The following is an 18,330-nucleotide window of genomic DNA, read 5'->3' as shown; positions in this document are numbered from 1 at the left end:
TGCATCATAACATAGTCCTTTTATATCATTTTCTTCAAACTGCAGACAATGCTGAAAGAGCAGGTAGGACTCACCAATTGTAATCCAGTCGAGATTGATGAAGTTGCTGTTGCTTTAGGAGAAGCTTTGTCTCCTGCTGGGCCAGCAGATGCTGAAGGCGCTCCTTTTCAATTTCCAGTTCCATTTTCTGAAGCATCAGTTGCTGCCTTCTTTCTTCCGAGAGCTGCTTTTTGACATCAATTTCACTGGGATCCAGTGACCTCCCACCATGCATCAGAGCTGACCAAGAAAGCCCACAATAACTGCAGGATTCTGCACGTGTCTTAAGATGTTGAGGGGCTATGTTTGTGGGATGGCTCTCATGACCATGATCATTTTCAGAGAGTCTGTGACCACAGCACTGAATAGATGGAGTACGTGTAAGGTGTGGACATTCCTTCATCTTCAGTTCTTCTGGTAGAGCTTTTTCTGCATCAGTTGGTTTTCTCCCAAGAGATTCATAATTACCTGTTCTGGTTAATGATGGTACCCTATCTACATCCTCTTTGGAATGATGAAGAGTTACTGGTTTCAAAGAATTGTTTCTATACTCCAGAAAGGATTTTGAAGCTGAATCCTGATTTGCAGACTTAGGTCTCTGCTTGGTTTGATAGTAGGTTTGTGGTCTGGCAACACTCAAGTAGGAACCATCCAGTTCTGTAGAGGAAGACCGGAGAGTGCTTTTCCTATTGGATACCTAAAAAGAACCACAAAAGCACTTGGCAAATAAGAACACAATAAAACAATTTTTTTTCTTTTGGATTTTTAGAAAGCAATGATACATGTTTACCAAAACAAAGCTGTGTTCTTAAATACGAAATGAGAATATTCACACAGATAAATAGATGTGTGCCCCAAAACTACATCCATTTTCAAACAATCTACATTTCAGTAAATCTCTATAAGGACAAAAAAAATGTGTGGGTACATGCTGCTTAAGCAAGACCTTTGGTGATTTCAGGAGTTGCAAATAATAAGGATTACATAAAATCAACTTTCAAAAGAGGCAAAAGCATTAAATGTTAATGTCTTAAAATGTTTACTTTTGAATACTGAGCCAAGAAATCCATTCAGCCACCTTAAATACCCTTTGATTGGCTATTACACAGCATGAGATTTGATGTAAAACATTTTACCTTGTATTGAATAGGATGTTACTTACTGCTAGAACTTTGATGAGTTTTTATAAATATCTTTACAGAACACGGATAAAACCAACGACTTTCAACAAAATATGATTCTAATCAAAATTGGTTATTTAAATACAAAACATTTAATTTCAGCTACAAACACAAGTGATTTTCAATTAAGCTGTTCAAGTGATTATCATCTGATAGAACTTAGGCAGAAAGAAATCAGCTGCAAATTGCCTCTGACAGGCCAATAGAGTGAGCTTTTCTATCATTTTACTCTCACGGCTGTTCTATCAGGGAGAGCAAAACTTAGTCTGTATCAATGATTCTCAAACTTTAATGTGTATCAGAATCACCTGGATGGTTTTTTAAAACACAAAACTTTGGCAGCGCCCCCAGAGTTTCCAACTGATCTAGGCCTATACTTTGAAAACCACTGGTCTATATCAAAGAATGTCTCTAGCTGCCTTACTGTTGACCTTGGCCTTGGAAGACTGAATTGTTATACTTAATTCAGCTCTGGACATCACTGAATTAGTACAACAAATAATCAGCTTTTTTTCACATGTATTTCAGAAATACGATGTATCCAAATTCCAGGTGTTTGTCCAAACGTAAGTATCCTAGTTCAGTGCAAATATTGAGCATGTTACTGATGAGCAACTTACTCATGAAGGTAGACATTTGTGATGAGCAAATTAATAATGAAAGAAATCAAGATAGAAGAATTTTAAACTGGACTGATGGGGAACGCATTTCCAAAAATGAATTCAGCCAATGCTTTGATTCTTCCAGGGGTAGCACCTTAGAACATAAACCAATCCCTTCAATTTAGATCTTGGGCAAACCAAGTTCAATTATTTAACTAGGAAGATGGGTTACTCAAAGATACATTATCTTGAGCAGCTGTTACTTCTTTTGGGCAGCCAGACAAAAGCTAAAAGGAGCAAATTGGAGAGGGCTGTTTCCAAGGCTTATTCTGTCTATTCTAGAAACATGGACTCAGTCTTTGCTGAAAGATAAAGAAGAGACTGAACCTGTGCACAACTAAAGTGAAATGTCTTTGACATCTTCCACTCTCATCTTCCTCTTCTTTTAGGCTTTCATTCAAAGCGAATTTATGTTAACTCTTTATTTCCTTGCAATTTTCTGACTCTATTCAAGCAAATCCAGGAAGTCTTCTGCATATTGAACACTAACCAAACAAGCAAAACCAAATAAAAATTCTTCTTACTCTCATGTTCAAACTCAGTTAAATAATCTTTCATTATTCATGGATAATTATTTGTAGACTGAGAGAAGCTTATTTGCTCAAGGCTATATATAAGAGAAATATGACTTTTACAGGAAACTAATAGATTACAACTTCTGTACTAGTTTCCTATTGCTGTTGTAACAAATTACCACAAACTCTGGGGCTTAAAACATCACAAATTTATTTTCTTACAGTTTTGGAGGTCAGAAATTAGAAATCTGTTTCACTGAGCTAAAATCAAGGTGTTGGTAGGGCTGGTTCCTCTAGGAGGCTACTGGGAGAGAATCCAATCCCTGCCTTTTTCACCTCCTAAAAGTCACCTGCATTCTTTGATTTGGGGCCTTTCCTCCAGCCTCAAAATGCACCATCCACCTTCTGCTTCCACGTCACATTGCTTTCCCCTCTGACTCCTGCTTCCTCTTGTAAGGATAATTTAGATGATATCAAGTCCACTTAGGTAATCCAGAATAATATACCCCTTTCCTTAATCTTAAATTAAGATTCTTAATTTAATCACATCTACAAAATCTCTTACTTAAAAAAGTCCCTTGTGCCATATAAGGTAATATTCACAAGTTCCAGAAATTAGGACATGGACATATTTCAGAGGCCATTATTCAGACTACTACAACTTTGTTTTAAATAAAAACTAATTTATAAAAAGTTGAAAAAATTTTCTAGTCTGGAGACAGAATAAATGAATATTGGGATCCCAAGTAGAAAAGGGAAAAAAATCCCATCAATTTACCTTTTAATAACTGAAAATGATGGACTGACAGGTACAAAGTGTCAACTAACAGAGATACAAAGAAACACTGATGTTTCCGATCCCATGATAAAGGATAGAACACTATTACACCAAGTCTTAAGGAAATGTAATTTTTTTCTCTTTTACATTCATTAGACCTATACAGTAAACCGCCTTTTAGAAGTTGCATTTTACAGCTTTGAAGAGTTCTCCTGTGTGGGGGGGTGGTGGTTGGGGGGGAGGGGCTGCTGGGGTGAGAGTGTAGTGCCAGCTGTAGGCCTTAGTTCCTGCACCGAACTGTATGTCTAGGGCAGAGTACCTGATAGGAACACAATGGCCAGTGGCAAACCTGTCTCCAGGGCGACAGCTGCTTCTGTTATGAGCCTGCTGCTAAGAAGAGAGAAGGAGCCGATGTAACCATTTACAGTATTCTGTTAATTTGGCTATCACCATAAATCTTCTTTATCCCCTTTATGACTCATAAATAAAAAATCTGACTGCCTGGTTCTCTCTGCCTTAACACTATTTCACTCTCACTTCTGTGCTGGTGCCTTTTCTGTCTGGAAAAGCAAAATAAATTTTTTCTTCTTTCTATCCTAATCTTTGTTTGGAGAAATCTTTCTCAAAATTCTCATTTACTAGCTCACACCCATCTCTTGGTGTACACACCCTGTATTATTTTCTCCCCTTAAGTAAAAGCAGGACTTGTGAATATGATGGAATATCAATTCTATGATTATGTTACATCATATGGAAAAAGAAACTTTTCAGATGTACTAAGGGTCCTAATCAGTTGACTTGGAGTTAATAAAAGAGAGATTATCCTGGTGGGTCTGATCTAATCAGATAAGCCCTTCAAAAAATGGTCGAATTTTGCTCCCCTACTTCTCATCCCCTGCAAGGTCAGAGATTCTCCTGCTAGCCTTAAAGAAATAAATTATGTTGCGGGAGGTCCCCCGGAAGGGAGCATGTGGCAAGGACCTCTAGAGCAGAAAGCAGTCTATGGCAACAGCTAATAAGAAAATGGGACGTTCATAATATAGATACAAGAAACTAACTTCTACTGACACGGTTTTTTCCCAAGCTCACATGGTTGCAGCTTAGCTGATACCGCGATGATAGTATTATTAAAACTCCAGGTTTACCTTAGTTGAGTAAACTGAGAGACCCACAGAAACTGAGAAATAATAAATGTGCATTTAAACAATTAATTTTGTGATAATTTGGTACACAGCAATAGAAAATGAATACGACGTAAAACAGGAATTAAAAAAGCATTTATCTAAAAACTGAATGTGGTAGTAAGAAAGATAGGCAATTATCATGGGTGCCAATTCATAAAAGTCCAGTTTACAAAAAGAAAAAAAAATTTACCTAATATATGTGTATGGAGGGTGTATGTGTCTCTGTGCATGGCTGGATCTCCAAAGGGCATGTTCCCTTACAATGGCTTATCTCTAAGCTATTTTTGAGTTCAGTTGCCTACCTTTATTTTGCTAAACTTGGGTTTGCAAGTAAGAGCAGAGATGAATTGCTTGAGATAATAGAGGGGATTTTTATCCTTCTCTTTCATACCAAAGAATGTCAATCTCATAACATCTTGTACTGCCTCTTAAGGTTCATGTGATGATTACATGAGCTAATTCACATAAAGTGCTTACTTAGATCATGCCTCATATAAAGTTAATATTCAAAAAATGTTGACTGTTATTATTACGACTACTATTCTTGCCACTGAATTCTCTGCCTCAAGAACTTTTAAAGGCAGGGTGAATGCATTGTACTGAGGCTTGCACAGAGTATATTCTCAGTAAGTGTGGCTGACTGTATGAACTTAGTAGAAAAATTCAGGTTGGATTATGGATCACAGCACTTAAAGAAAAGAAAATTAGAAACCATGATTAGGCTGAATTGTGTGCTACTAAGAAAGAAGAAGAGAGGACAAATAGAAAATCCTCTGTTAGAGTCGGAATATAAAAAATTAAGTTATTTTATTAGTGGAGTTGAAGACAGATGTTGCCTCTGGGACACATGAAAGTAACAATGGGCCTGAATGAAACAGATGTGTTTTTCTTTCTGGAGCTGCTTCATGCTTTCTGTGAGATATTTACAAATATAACTTCTCTTAATGAAGGCTTAAACTAACAAAAAGTCCCAAACTGCTGCCTCTGGCACGTGGGTTTAATGTGAATTTTTTTGATATACAACAGTAACTTAGAAACCAATAAACTTTTAAAAATTTGAGGCATAACTCAAAAATAGATGCACAGAATTATAAGTATACAGCTTGATGAATTTTACATTTGCATATACCTGTATATGCAAGTATATACAGATCAAGTATATACACATCCCTCAGATCAAGTTATAGAACATTTCCATTACTCCAGAAAGTTCCCTCTGACCCTAGGTAGTCAATACTACCTACTCACAATTCCCAAGTTTAACCATCATTTTGACTTCTGCAGCCATAGATTTCCTATGCTGAGCTTCATATATAAATGGAATCATACAGCATGCTCTTCTTTTGTATCTGTGTTCCTTAGCTCAGCATATTTTGGGGTTTCTTCTATGTTGTATCTACAGTTCATTTTTTTAACTTGCTGCATAGCATTTCACTGTGCGAATTTTTTTTTTTTTTGTAGAGACAGAGTCTCACTTTATGGCCCTTGGTAGAGTGCCATGGCATCACACAGCTCACAGCAACCTCCAACTCCTGGGCTTAAGCGATTCTCTTGCCTCAGCCTCCCAAGTAGCTGGGACTACAGGCGCCCGCCACAACGCCCAGCTATTTCTTGGTTGCAGTTCAGCTTGGGCTGGGTTTGAACCCGCCACCCTTGGTATATGGGGCCGGCGCCTTACCGACTGAGCCACAGGTGCTGCCCCACCGTGCGAATTTTTAAATTCATTCTTTTACTGACAGATATTAGGTTGTTTCTAGTCTAAGGATATTATGAATAAAGCTTCTATGAATATACTTGTATAAGTTTTTTTTTTTTTTATATATATACATGTTTATTTCTCTTGGCCACAGGGTCAGCATATTTAACTCTATTAGAAGCTGCCAATAAGATTTCTGAAGGGTCATTGTCCTGTATATCCCATCAGGATACAAGTGTCCCCGTAGCACCACATTCACACTAATACTTAATAATGTGTTTTCTTTAAGCTATTATGGTAAGTGTACAGTGAAATTCACTGTGGTCTTATTTTGCATTTCCTTTATATGTAATTATGTTGAACAACTTCCCTTGTGCTCATTGGCCATTTGGATATCTTCTTTTGTGGAAGTGCTTGGTGAAACTAAGACCTTTAGATAATTCAAATTAATTTTTATAGGACTAAAGATGGGAAATAAAAAATGGTCAAGGAAGATCTTTGTGCAAATTATTTCTGATGTGAGAACTTGGCTCTAAATGGTCACCTTCACTGACTACTGAATGTGTAACATGCTCCCATATCACCTTGTCACTTAGGCCATTCTTAACTCAGAGCTTACTGTGTACTGTGCTAAATGTTTTACATATTTAACCTGTAATTCTTAATAATTCTGTAAGGCAGTTATTATAATTACCATTTTATAGATGAGAAAGTGAGGCTCAATGAAGCAATATGTCTTTCCCAAGGTCACATCAACATTACCTGTGAGACACAGGAATACAAGGCCTGACAATTAAGTTCACAAACTTGCCATCGTGTGCTTATGTTGGCAGCACTGTACAAAAAACTCAATAAAGGTTCATAATCTTGGTATATCAGTGTCTCACAGCTATGCTTGTGTTAATGTGTGCTGAGTGGCATTTATTATTGTTGTTGCATATTTTTGTGTACCATAGCAAGAATGTTGGTGCTTGAATTAGAGTAACGAACAAATATAAATTTCTTTTAAACTTGGCAAGAATGGAAATGAAATTGGGGACACATTAGTCCAAATTTATGGATAATGACATGAAGAAAATGGCAATACACAAATGGATTAAATGTTTTTCTGAGGGGGGAGACAGCGTCATCAATGAAGAAAGGCCAGGGCATTAAGTAATCAGCAGAACTGCTGAAAACATTGCAAAACTTCAACAAACTATGCATCAAAATCCTTAGCTGACTATAAGAAGCATAGCATACCACTAAACACTGATAGAAAAACAAGAAAATCTTAACTGAAAAAATTGGCCAACAAGTCCTGGCTCTTGATCACGACAATGCACGGGCTCACACGGCATTGTCTGGGAGGGAGATTTTAGCCAGTAAACAAATCACTGTATTGGAACACATTCCCTACTCACCTAATCAGGCCCCTAGTGAAAAAAGGTTATCATTTTTTAACGCAGAGGTAAAAGAAATACTAAAAGGAAGATATTTTGATGACATTGCAGACATCAAGGGTAATATGAGAACAGGTCTGATGGCTGGCCATTCCAGAAAAAGAGTTCCAAAATTGCTTGGAAGGTTGGACCAGGTGCTGGAGTCAGTGCATATTTTCCCAAGAGGAGTACTTCAAAAGTGACTGTAAAGCAATGAGATATATAGCACCTTTTCTAGAATAAGTTTAAGAACTTAATTGTCAGACCTCATACGATTTATTATAAATCCCTACACTTACATCACTCTATACTATTGCTTAAAATGGTACAGCACTCTACCAAGGGCAATAAAGTGAGACTCTGTCTCTACAAAATAAATAAATAAATAAATAACTTCTTTAATGTGAAATATAATTAACATGGAAATTACACAAAACAAATAAGAACAACTCAGTAAATCACAAGGCAATATATCCATGTAACCACCCTCCAAGAGAACAAACACTGCTTGCACACAGACGACTCTCCATGTTCCCCCAACCCCTCTGTACGATTGCTACCCTCTACCTCTCCAGTCAAAGGGAATGGCTATTTTGACTTTTCTGGGAATACTTTTTTTGCTCAGCTCCTTCTCTGCTCAAATATTCATACACATACTACAGTTTAGTTTTACATGTTTACTTTTTAAGTATAAATGGAATCATATGATACAATTTTTTTGTGTGTCTGGCTTCTTTCACCCAATGTGATATGGTTTATCCCAAAAGTCTCCATACGTGTGTGTGTGGGGGGGACTGGAGGGAAGAACATGAGAAATTTTATCTGAATGTACAATTTACAAAATAATCATTACAAAATTTTACAGAGGTGCCTAAAGAGTAGAGAATATTTTGTGAATATTTTGTAGAATTTTGTAATGAATATTTAGCTACAATTTCCCATTTTCCCCCATGTATGATAACTTCTGGGACACCACATATTTGTGAAGCTAATCCATGATGCTACGTATAGCTGAAATTTGTTCATTTTTATAGGCATATAGCAGAGGTCAAAAAACTTTTTTCACATCCAAATACTAATCAGGCCTAACCCTGCTTAGCACCCAAGATCAGACAAGATTGGGCATGTTCAGGGTGATGTAGCTATAGATGGCAAACTTCTTCTGTTTACTGTCTGGCCCTTTCTGTGATGGCTGACCATTCCAGAAAAAGAGTTCCCTTTCTGTGAAGGGCCAGACAGTAAACATTTTAGGCTTTGAAGACCATATGGTCTGTCTTAGCACCTCAGCTCTGCTTTTGTACTACAAAAGCAAAAGATAACACATAAACAAATGGGAGTAGCTGTGAGACACTAAAACTTTATTTATGGACACTAAAACTTAAATTTCATGTAAATTTCCCATTTCATTAAATATTCTTTTCCCTAACCATTTAAAAATCTAAAAATAATTCTCAGCTCATGAATTGTAAAAACTACGTAGACAGCTGTATTTGGCCTCTGTAGTGTGTCAAGTAAATTTTAAGATTATGTTAAATACTCTCTGAATTAAAGAATTCTATGACTAGGCTAAGATATACTCAAACCCAATAAGAAAACTGAATAATATGACTTGAAACATGCTATATATTTATACTTTTTCTATGTAATGAAGATGAGTTGGATGGATGCTGAATCAGAAATGAACAGAAGGCCATTTAGCAGAAAAGTGTGCAGAGGAATATATGTAGTCATGAAAAATAAACCATATAAACTTTTTAAAAAAGGTTTAGATAGGAAAATATTCTATAGATCACAACAGGTAAAACAGTTGAGCCCAAGACAGTAGCATATTACGATTTGTCTTATACAAAATGTATCACAATCTTTGGCTACCAGAAGTGACTTCTGACAGTAAGATCTTTAACATGGCATGTTAGGAAATCCACAGCAGAAAAGAAAGATGAAGAGAAAATGCAAGCACTTTTGGCTTATGACAGAATTGAAGGATAATGTCTCTTAACTTGGGCAAATACAGGCTAATGACTAGATGAAAAGCTACCAATGAGAAAAAAAAAACAACACTTAAAAAAAATGTGAGCTGGCTTGGTGCCTGTAGCTCAGCAGCTAGGGCACCAGCCACATACACTGAAGTTGGCTGGTTCGAATCCAGCCCAGGCCTGCCAAACAATGACAACTACAACAAAAAATAGCCAGGTGTTGTGGCAGGCGCCTGTAGTCCCAGCTACTTGAGAGGCTGCGGCAAGAGAATCATTTAAGCCCAAGAGTTTGAAGTTGCTCTGAGCTATGACGCCACAGCACTCTACCCAGAGTGACACAGTAACACTCTGTCTCAATAATTAAATAAATAAATAAATAAATAAATAAAATAAATGTGAGAGACTCTGCTTGGATACAATAAAAACTTTCCCAATATTGAAAGTTAGTAAATGTCTTCTGAATCTTTAAGGTTATCTTTTTAAAATTCGACCGATTTTTTTTTAAAGACCGCAACATGTATGATATGATCTTGTCTATATGTATGCACTCATACATTTGTATAAGCACATATATGAACACAGATCCAAAATCATACAGTATTCCTAAAATAATTCAAAGATTTCCCATGTTCTCACATGTCAAAAAAACCCATCATCATAGTATTACTTTGTGAATTGTCATCAACAAGTAAACAGTGATGTTTTATAAGTTTCTGAAAATCATTTTTATAGGCCTGGCCAACCTCTCTCCTACAGAGTCATAAGAAGAAAGGTGAAATAAACTACAGTAATTATTTTTTGCAACAGATTGTTATTAACTTTAGATGTTTAGGAAGTGATTAATTCCTATGCATTTGTGACTTGGAGTCGTTAACCATGGGATTAGTTAATAGTACCAATAGCTCTTATTGGTATTCATTTCTCTAATAATAAACAATAATTTCCTATCCTGGCAAGTATCCTATTAACAATCCTCATATTCCCACTGATAGCCAATAAGAATAAAATTTGCAATTTCTTTTTTTTTTTTTTTTTGTAGACACAGAGTCTCACTGTACCGCCCTCGGGTAGAGTGCCGTGGCATCACACGGCTCACAGCAACCTCTAACTCTTGGGCTTATGCGATTCTCTTGCCTCAGCCTCCCAAGCAGCTGGGACTACAGGTGCCCGCCACAACACCCGGCTATATTTTTGTTGCAGTTTGGCCGGGGCTGGGCCTAAACCTGCCACCCTCGGCATATGGGGCCGGCACCCTACTCACTGAGCCACAGGTGCCGCCCAAAATTTGCAATTTCTTAATTTCAAAATTTACCCCTCTGCTCTTTATTTTATTTTACTTTTTTGAGAAATTAGTTGTTTAAGACTTAAATAAAGATTTCTAAAGCTAAACTACTATCTAGGGCAGTTCATTGTATTTCCCAGACCATCTGGAGTTAATGCAGAATAAAGCACAGAATGACATGCTGTATTTTTTACATTGGGCATACATGGACAAGCTGTCAAGCTGACGGAAAATACATAATGCAACAGCTGCACTGTGTGGTTTGCCAAAGTTTCATCCCAAATAAATGTTCATTTTCCCCAGTGCAATTAACTCTCCTGTACTGGCAGATTTTGCTAGAAGATCATCAAGGTAGATTACCTTCCAGTGTTGTGGACTAAATACTTACAGGTGTTATATCATCAGTTATAACTTACAAACTTTTGCATTTAGCAAGACATCCAGGCAAATGAATCATCTAATTTATGAATTATTTATAAGAAATTCACAGCATGCTCCTGGCGTCATCCATGGCCTTTTCCAGGTCATATGACACCAATTAGAGCTGAATTTTAAATTATTCAATAACCTGAACTCTCTTGTCATTTAACATATAGATATCAATGCAGTAAACAAGTTAAATCTAATGGGCCCTAGAGGTTTAAGTCTCCACTGCTCAGCAGCTGAAGCTGTAGGCCATCAATGGAAGAGAAAATAACAGAACGCACCAGTCAAACACATTTGCAAGGCTCTAATAACTTATTCTAGTTCCCATAGGGATTGTAGCACAATTTAGGAATATTGAATCTAAAAGACATTAAAGTCAATAATTATGAGATTTAAAAGAAGACAGGCACACAGAAGGCACATAATAATGTGTAAACAACAGAGCTTAGTAACAGATACAAATACCATACCAGATCTTAAGATATATGCATACCATAAGCCTATTAACATTTTTAACAAAAAATACCAGACTCGGAAAAGGCTAGACCCTCATATTCTTTAATCACCACTGTATTTCCTGAAAGTTGGAATTTGTAAAATTGCTATAAAAATTAAGAGACATCATAGAATAACTGACAGAATACTCATGTCAAAAGAACTTAGAATTAGAAGCCTAATAACGTAATTTAGTAGTTCTGTTATTTTAGACAACTCACTTTACCTGTATCAAGCAAGTTTAGTCAACTGTACTGATAAAAAGAGGGGAATGGGTTTGATGATCTCTAGGTTTATGCTATCTTTAAGAGCTGAAAACCCCAGGGATTAGGCTGTCCCCCAATGAAATGAAAGAAAAGAGAAGGTCTGGATGAGAAATTATACCAATTAGTAAACATTCAGCTAAGAACTAACTGACCTAGAGCAAAATTACAGAATGTCCCTTGGTTCAGTTTCCCCTTGCAAATTAGTTCTGTGTTTTAACTTTTTTATACCACCCTATGTTACTCACATTCTGAAGAACTTAAATTAGCATCTTAATTTATGTATCTGGTCACTAAATCTGAAAGACATGTAATTGAAGATTGAATAAGACAAATGCTAGGTGTCAGGAATTCAAGTTTTAATATGACAGAATACTAGCCTTCGTGGCCCTCAAATTTTGGCTAAGGGGGGAAAATATTTTATGTAATAAGGTCTACTAAGAGTGTTACATGTGGAGGGCAGCAGTAGGGAGATTAGTTTTGCCTTTAGTTGGGGTAGGAAAGGTTTCTTAAAACTGCCATAAATTAAATTTTAGAAGACAAATTGTACTTAATTAATGATAAAGGCGTTTGTGAAGGTGTGGTGGGTTGGACATTTCAGGCAAAATGGAAAATATGAGAACAGAGCACTGTGGACAGGGCAATGGGAACAGATGAAGCTAAAATCTTAGGTAGGGTCTAGTACAGAAAAGGTGTCAAGGCCATGTTAACAAGTTTCACTTTTAATTTCTTATGCCCACCAAAAACAGAAGATCTCCAATGAGCTAAATGATGAGTAGCTGGAAGGAAATGAAATAAAAGACAAATAATCTACTCCATTCTGAAGGAATCAAAACACAAAGTTTACATGAAGAGACAGAAGAAGATAAAAAAGGCCAACCATAGATGAAACAACTAACGAACTAAATTGAAAGAATATAATTAAAATTGAAGTGTTGAGAGCTGAAAATTACATTGAATGATCTCTCAGAGTCCACAGACCAAGTACAAAGAGAACTACCTTTTTATATAGGAAAAAAGCACCAAAACCTTTCTAAAATTTCTTAGGTATCTATAGAATTTCTTCAGGGCCTAAAAAAGCAAATTTCTCAAAACGATTGGGCAGAATCTATTATGAATGAACTTGTTTCAACTAGCCACCTTCCAAGAATAAATAACAAGAGAAAATATTTTTAAAAATCTGTTTGAAGACATTGAAATGTTACCCAAGCATTGAGAACATATAGAAGCCAAGATTCCAAATGGAAGATAAACAACAAAAGATCACTTTAACATTACTCAGCACTTTTCTGTCCAAGACATTCTAAATTAGGAAGTGCTAGCTGAGGAGCTAGGAGGAGCTTTAAGCAGTATCATAGAGTTTATATTTTTCATGGATAACATCTACTATTCAATAAAAAAATAAGCAAGCATACAAAAACATAAGACACAACTTATTTCTAAAGAAAAAAAAAAAAGACAAAGACAGGAACAGAACCATAAAAGATACAAATACTAGCCTTAGCAAACATGGACTTTTGTATTTATAAAATTAATAAAAAATGACATGATGGAGAAAATTGCAAAGAATTGGGAACTAGAAAAATATCAAATGGAAATTTTAGAATTAAAAATACAAAAATAAAATTTAAAAATTAACAGAAGATTAAATATATCCCTTACAACTAGTGAAGTGGAATAAAAGAAGAAAAATTTTACCTTAAAGTGAAGAAAGGCCAAAGGATAGAAATACAGAAAGCATATAAGAGATATATGTGACATGATGAAAAAAGTCTAAAGTACATGCAATGATAGTGTTAGAAGAAAGGAAGAGAATTAGGAAAAAATAATACTGAGGAGATAATGGAAGAGAATTTTTCACAATGACATAAGACATTTTCACAATGAAAATGACATAAACCACAAATTTAATAAGCTGTATGAATCCAAGGAAATACAAAGAAAGCTATACCTACAGCACATCAGAGTAGAATTACTGCAAACCAAGGATAAACTCTCAAAAGCCAACAGAAAACAAGCACCTTACTTTCAAGGAACTAATAAAAAGCCTTACAAATAATTTTTAACTGAATATAATTCTATTGCCTAATGAAAATATTCCTTAAAAATGAAAACGATGGATTTTTTCTTTTAGTCATAAAGCAATCGGTGAATTGGAAGTTAATCCTCAATAATGAACAAAAAAAAGTGACAAAAATGTAGAAAAAAATCTGTCAGACAGCAAACAGCAAGCTGCAAAGATTGTGATCTCTGAGAGAAAAGAAACAAATTGAGCCAATCCTATATGTTCTACCAGTAGTGACTTATGAATTACATATAGCACAGGAAAGGAGGAACCCAAATAGGGCTCAATACTCTTCACTGAGTTTAGGACTAGGGGTTAGAGTTGGAGGATTCTGAATTGGCCAGAATATGATTGACTAAGTACCGAAGGGAGCAAAAGAATTTCTTTGAGTGATTGACTGAATACCAATCTGTACATGTATACAGCCTGAGAACAACCTCCAGGGAAAGAACAATCATAAGAAAGGGCCAAAAACAACAGTTGGAAAACCACACTACAAGGGCAGCGCACAGTAGAGACGTCTCATCGAACACAGGGAATGTTCAAAATACATTACAAAAGAGCCAACCTTAGGTGTGTGGCTAAATTAATACCAGACTAAAGGCTACACTACAATTACTCCAACACAATTTAAAAATACCTTAGGAGGTCGGAGAGATAAAGATGGCGGCCAAGTAACAGCTTCCCTGCAACTGGGAACAGCAAGTCTGGGGAGACAAGACTCCAGGCATCTCTGGTTGGTGGGATCTGCCTATAATCACCCCTTTGAGGATACAGGGAGCCAGCAAGGGACTTCTGGACCCCAAGAGGAGGACAAAAACAGTGGGAAACTGGCAATTGGTTGCGTGTGTTCCATCGACCTAATCACGCCGGCAACCATAAGTACAAGCAGCAGTGAGACTGCAAACAAGAAAGGCCTTACCTGTGAACTGTTTCCGTGTTCTTGGACTTGGCACTCAGTTGAACTGCCTTGGGGAGAGCTTGAGCAGGAGTGTGGAGAACTTTGGGCATTGTCTGGGGCCCCAGACTGAGCCACTGAGCTGGGCACAGGAAGCCATTGTGAAAGAACTGCCCCGGCAAGCTCTACCCTCAGGGTCTCAGAGCAAGGATTGGGCAGGTCAAAGTAACCTACTGACTGAGCAGCCTAAAGGTGGGGACTGAGCTGCCTTACAGCCTTAATCCTTAAGGGCAGAGTGAGACGGTTTTGGCACAATGGAGCCTTGGGCTGTTGCCCTGGGTAGAGTGCCGTGACGTCACAGCACATAGCAACCTCAAACTCCTGGGCTCGGCGCCGCTCGGACCTCCATAAGAGCTGTGCAGCGACCCCCGACCGGTGACCCACACCCACCGGGCCTCCACATTCCCTGAACAGGAACTGCGGGAGCCACGCAACCCTGCGTCCTCCCTCCTGTGTCCTCCCAGCTTCCACACTAGCCCGTTCACCTGGACAGGGACTCTGGTAGCTGCATGCCCTTTGGAGCCCACCCTGCCTCTGTGCAGAGCTCTTCTCCTGGCCACAGACTGCTGGAGCCTTGGGCTCTCTGTGCCAAAGTCACTGGGCGCCTGGCACTCCCAGAACCGTGCGCACCACCCCCAGCCCTATTGCTGGATCTGTGTGTGTCACAAACCAGAGCTGCTTCCACAACCAGAACTCCCTAGCTAGAGCAGCCCCAGAGGAACTACACAGGGTCACTCCCTACAAAGATCCAGCAATAATAAGAGTAATCCCGCTGGGGTCTAATCTTGGAGGGACACCTCCCGAACTCTGAGGACAGCCAGAAGCAATGGTGAAAAACAATTATGAGGCGAAATCAACAGAAAAACTCTGGAAATATGAATAATCAGAGTAGATCAACTGCCCCAAGGATCACTGGGGCAGAAATAGCACAAGACCGCATGCACAAACGAATAGCTGAGATGTCAGAAATTGAATTCAGGATCTGGATAGCAAATAAAACTGAATTAGAATTCCAAAAGTTATCTCAAGAATTCAACTGATTCAAAGACCAAATGACCAAAGATTTCGACACATTGAGACAAGAAGTTGCATCCCTCAAAGATCTGAGAAACACAGTAGAATCCCTCAGTAACAGAATGGAACAAGCAGAAGAAAGGATTTCTGACATTGAAGACAAAGCTTTTGAATGCTCCCAAACCCTCAAAGAAGAAGAGAAATGGAGAGCAAAAACAGACCGCTCTCTCAGAGAGCTCTCAGATAATTTGAAGAAAACCAATATTCGTCTTATAGGGATCCCCGAAAGTGATGAAGTGGCTTCACAAGATCCAGAGTCTCTTCTCCATGAGATTATGAAGGAGAACTTTCCAGACATGCCAAGAGATTCTGAAATTCAGATAGCAGACAGTTTCAGAACTCCAGCACGACTCAACCCAAATAAGACATCTCCCAGACACATCATAATCAATTTAACTAAAGTTAATATGAAGGAGAAAATTCGGAAAGCTGCTAGACGAAAGAAAACCATTACCTACAAGGGGAAGAATATCAGAATAACTGCAGATCTCTCTGCTGAAATCTTTCAAGCTAGAAGAGGACGGTCATTGACTTTTTTTTTTTTTTTTTGGCATTTGGCCGGGGCTAAGTTTGAACCCGCCACCTTCAGCATATGGGACCGGTGCCCTACGCCTTGAGCCACAGGTGCTGCCCGTGGTCATTGACTTTTAATCTCCTAAAACAAAATAACTTTCAACCCAGGATCCTGTACCCAGCTAAACTGAGCTTCATTTATGACGGAGAAATTAAATACTTCAACAACATTCACATGTTGAAGAAATTTGCCACAACTAAACCAGCTCTCCAGGACATTCTTAGACCTATCCTCCATAAAGACCAGCATAATTCTCCACCACAAAAGTAAACCCACCCAAAAAATTTTTGATCAAATTCCAACTTCCTCCGTCGCAAAAGGATTAAAAATGTCCACCGGTCTCTCGAAAGGCTTATCAATACTCTCAATTAATGTGAATGGTTTAAATTGTCCTCTAAAGAGGCATAGGTTGGCGGACTGGATACAAAAACTCAAGCCAGATATCTGCTGCATCCAAGAATCACATCTTACATTAAAAGACAGATATAGACGCAAGGTGAAGGGATGGTCATCTATATTCCAGGCAAATGGAAAACATAAAAAAGCAGGCATTACAATCCTGTTCGCAGATGCAATAGGCTTTAAACCAACCAAAATAATTAAGGATAAGGATGGACACTTCATATTTGTTAAAGGTAATACTCAATATGATGAGATATCAATTATTAATATTTATGCACCCAACCAGAACACAACTCAATTTATAACAGAAACTCTAACAGACATGAGCAACTCGATTTCCTCAACTTCCATAGTAGTTGGAGATTTTAACACCCCTTTAGCAGTCCTGAATAGATCCTCCAAAAAGAAGCTAAGGAAAGAAATTTTAGATTTAAACTCAACCATTCAACATCTGGACTTAACAGACATCTACAGAACATTTCATCCCAAAAAAACTGAATACACATTCTTCTCATCAGCCCACGGAACACACTCCAAAATCGGCCACATCCTAGGCCACAAATCTAACCTCAGCAAATTTAAAAAAATAGAAATTATTTCTTGCATCTTCTCAGACCATCATGGAATAAAAGTTGAACTAAATAACAACAGGAACCTGCATACCCATACAAAAACATGTAAGCTAAACAACCTTATGCTGAAGGATACATGGGTTATAGACGAGATTACGAAGGAAATCACCATATTTTTGGAACAAAACAACAATCAAGACACGAATTACCAGAACCTCTGGGATACTACAAAGGCAGTCCTAAGAGGGAAATTTATAGCACTGCAAGCCTTCCTCAAGAAAATGAAAAGAGAGGAAGTCAATAACTTAATGGAACATCTCAAGCAACTGGAGAAAGAAGAACACTTCAACCCTAAACACAGCAGACGAAAAGAAATAACCAAAATCAGAGCAGAATTAAATGAAATTGAAAACAAAAGAATTATACAACAGATCAATAAATCCAAAAGCTGTTTTTTTGAAAAGATCAATAAAATAGATAAACCTGTGGCCAACCTAACCAGGAAAAAAAAGAGTAAAATCTCTAATTTCATCAATCAGAAATGGTAATGATGAAATAACAACAGACCCCTCAGAAATTAAAAAAATCCTTAACGAATACTACAAGAAACTCTACTCTCACAAATATGAAAATCTGAAAGAAATCGACCAATACCTGGAAGCACGCCACCTACCAAGACTTAGCCAGAACGAAGTGGAAATGTTGAACAGTCCTATATCAAGTTTTGAAATAGCATCAACTATACAAAATCTCCCTAAAAAGAAAAG

At 37.5% G+C, this 18,330-nt stretch overlaps 1 protein-coding gene across 4 annotated transcripts in view; it reads right to left on the bottom strand.

Moving 5' to 3' along the window:
* KIAA1328 (KIAA1328 ortholog) overlaps positions 1 to 18,330 on the bottom strand; it is a 399,620-nt gene that overhangs the window by 155,205 nt on the left and 226,085 nt on the right. For 2 of the 4 annotated variants that reach the window (XM_053571114.1, XM_053571113.1), the window contains 2 exons: positions 6,750 to 6,817; positions 75 to 736 (listed from right to left, as the gene is read on the bottom strand). In XM_053571114.1, the coding sequence (XP_053427089.1) occupies positions 75 to 736; positions 6,750 to 6,752 (665 nt within the window). In that variant the 5' untranslated portion in view covers positions 6,753 to 6,817. The remainder of the gene's footprint in view (positions 1 to 74; positions 737 to 6,749; positions 6,818 to 18,330) is intronic. The other 2 variants (XM_053571111.1, XM_053571112.1) reach the window with 1 other exon arrangement.

This window comes from Nycticebus coucang, chromosome 19 (genome assembly GCF_027406575.1).
Source record: "Nycticebus coucang isolate mNycCou1 chromosome 19, mNycCou1.pri, whole genome shotgun sequence".
Taxonomy (NCBI): domain Eukaryota; kingdom Metazoa; phylum Chordata; class Mammalia; order Primates; family Lorisidae; genus Nycticebus; species Nycticebus coucang.
This window is presented reverse-complemented; position numbering and strand designations above follow the sequence as displayed.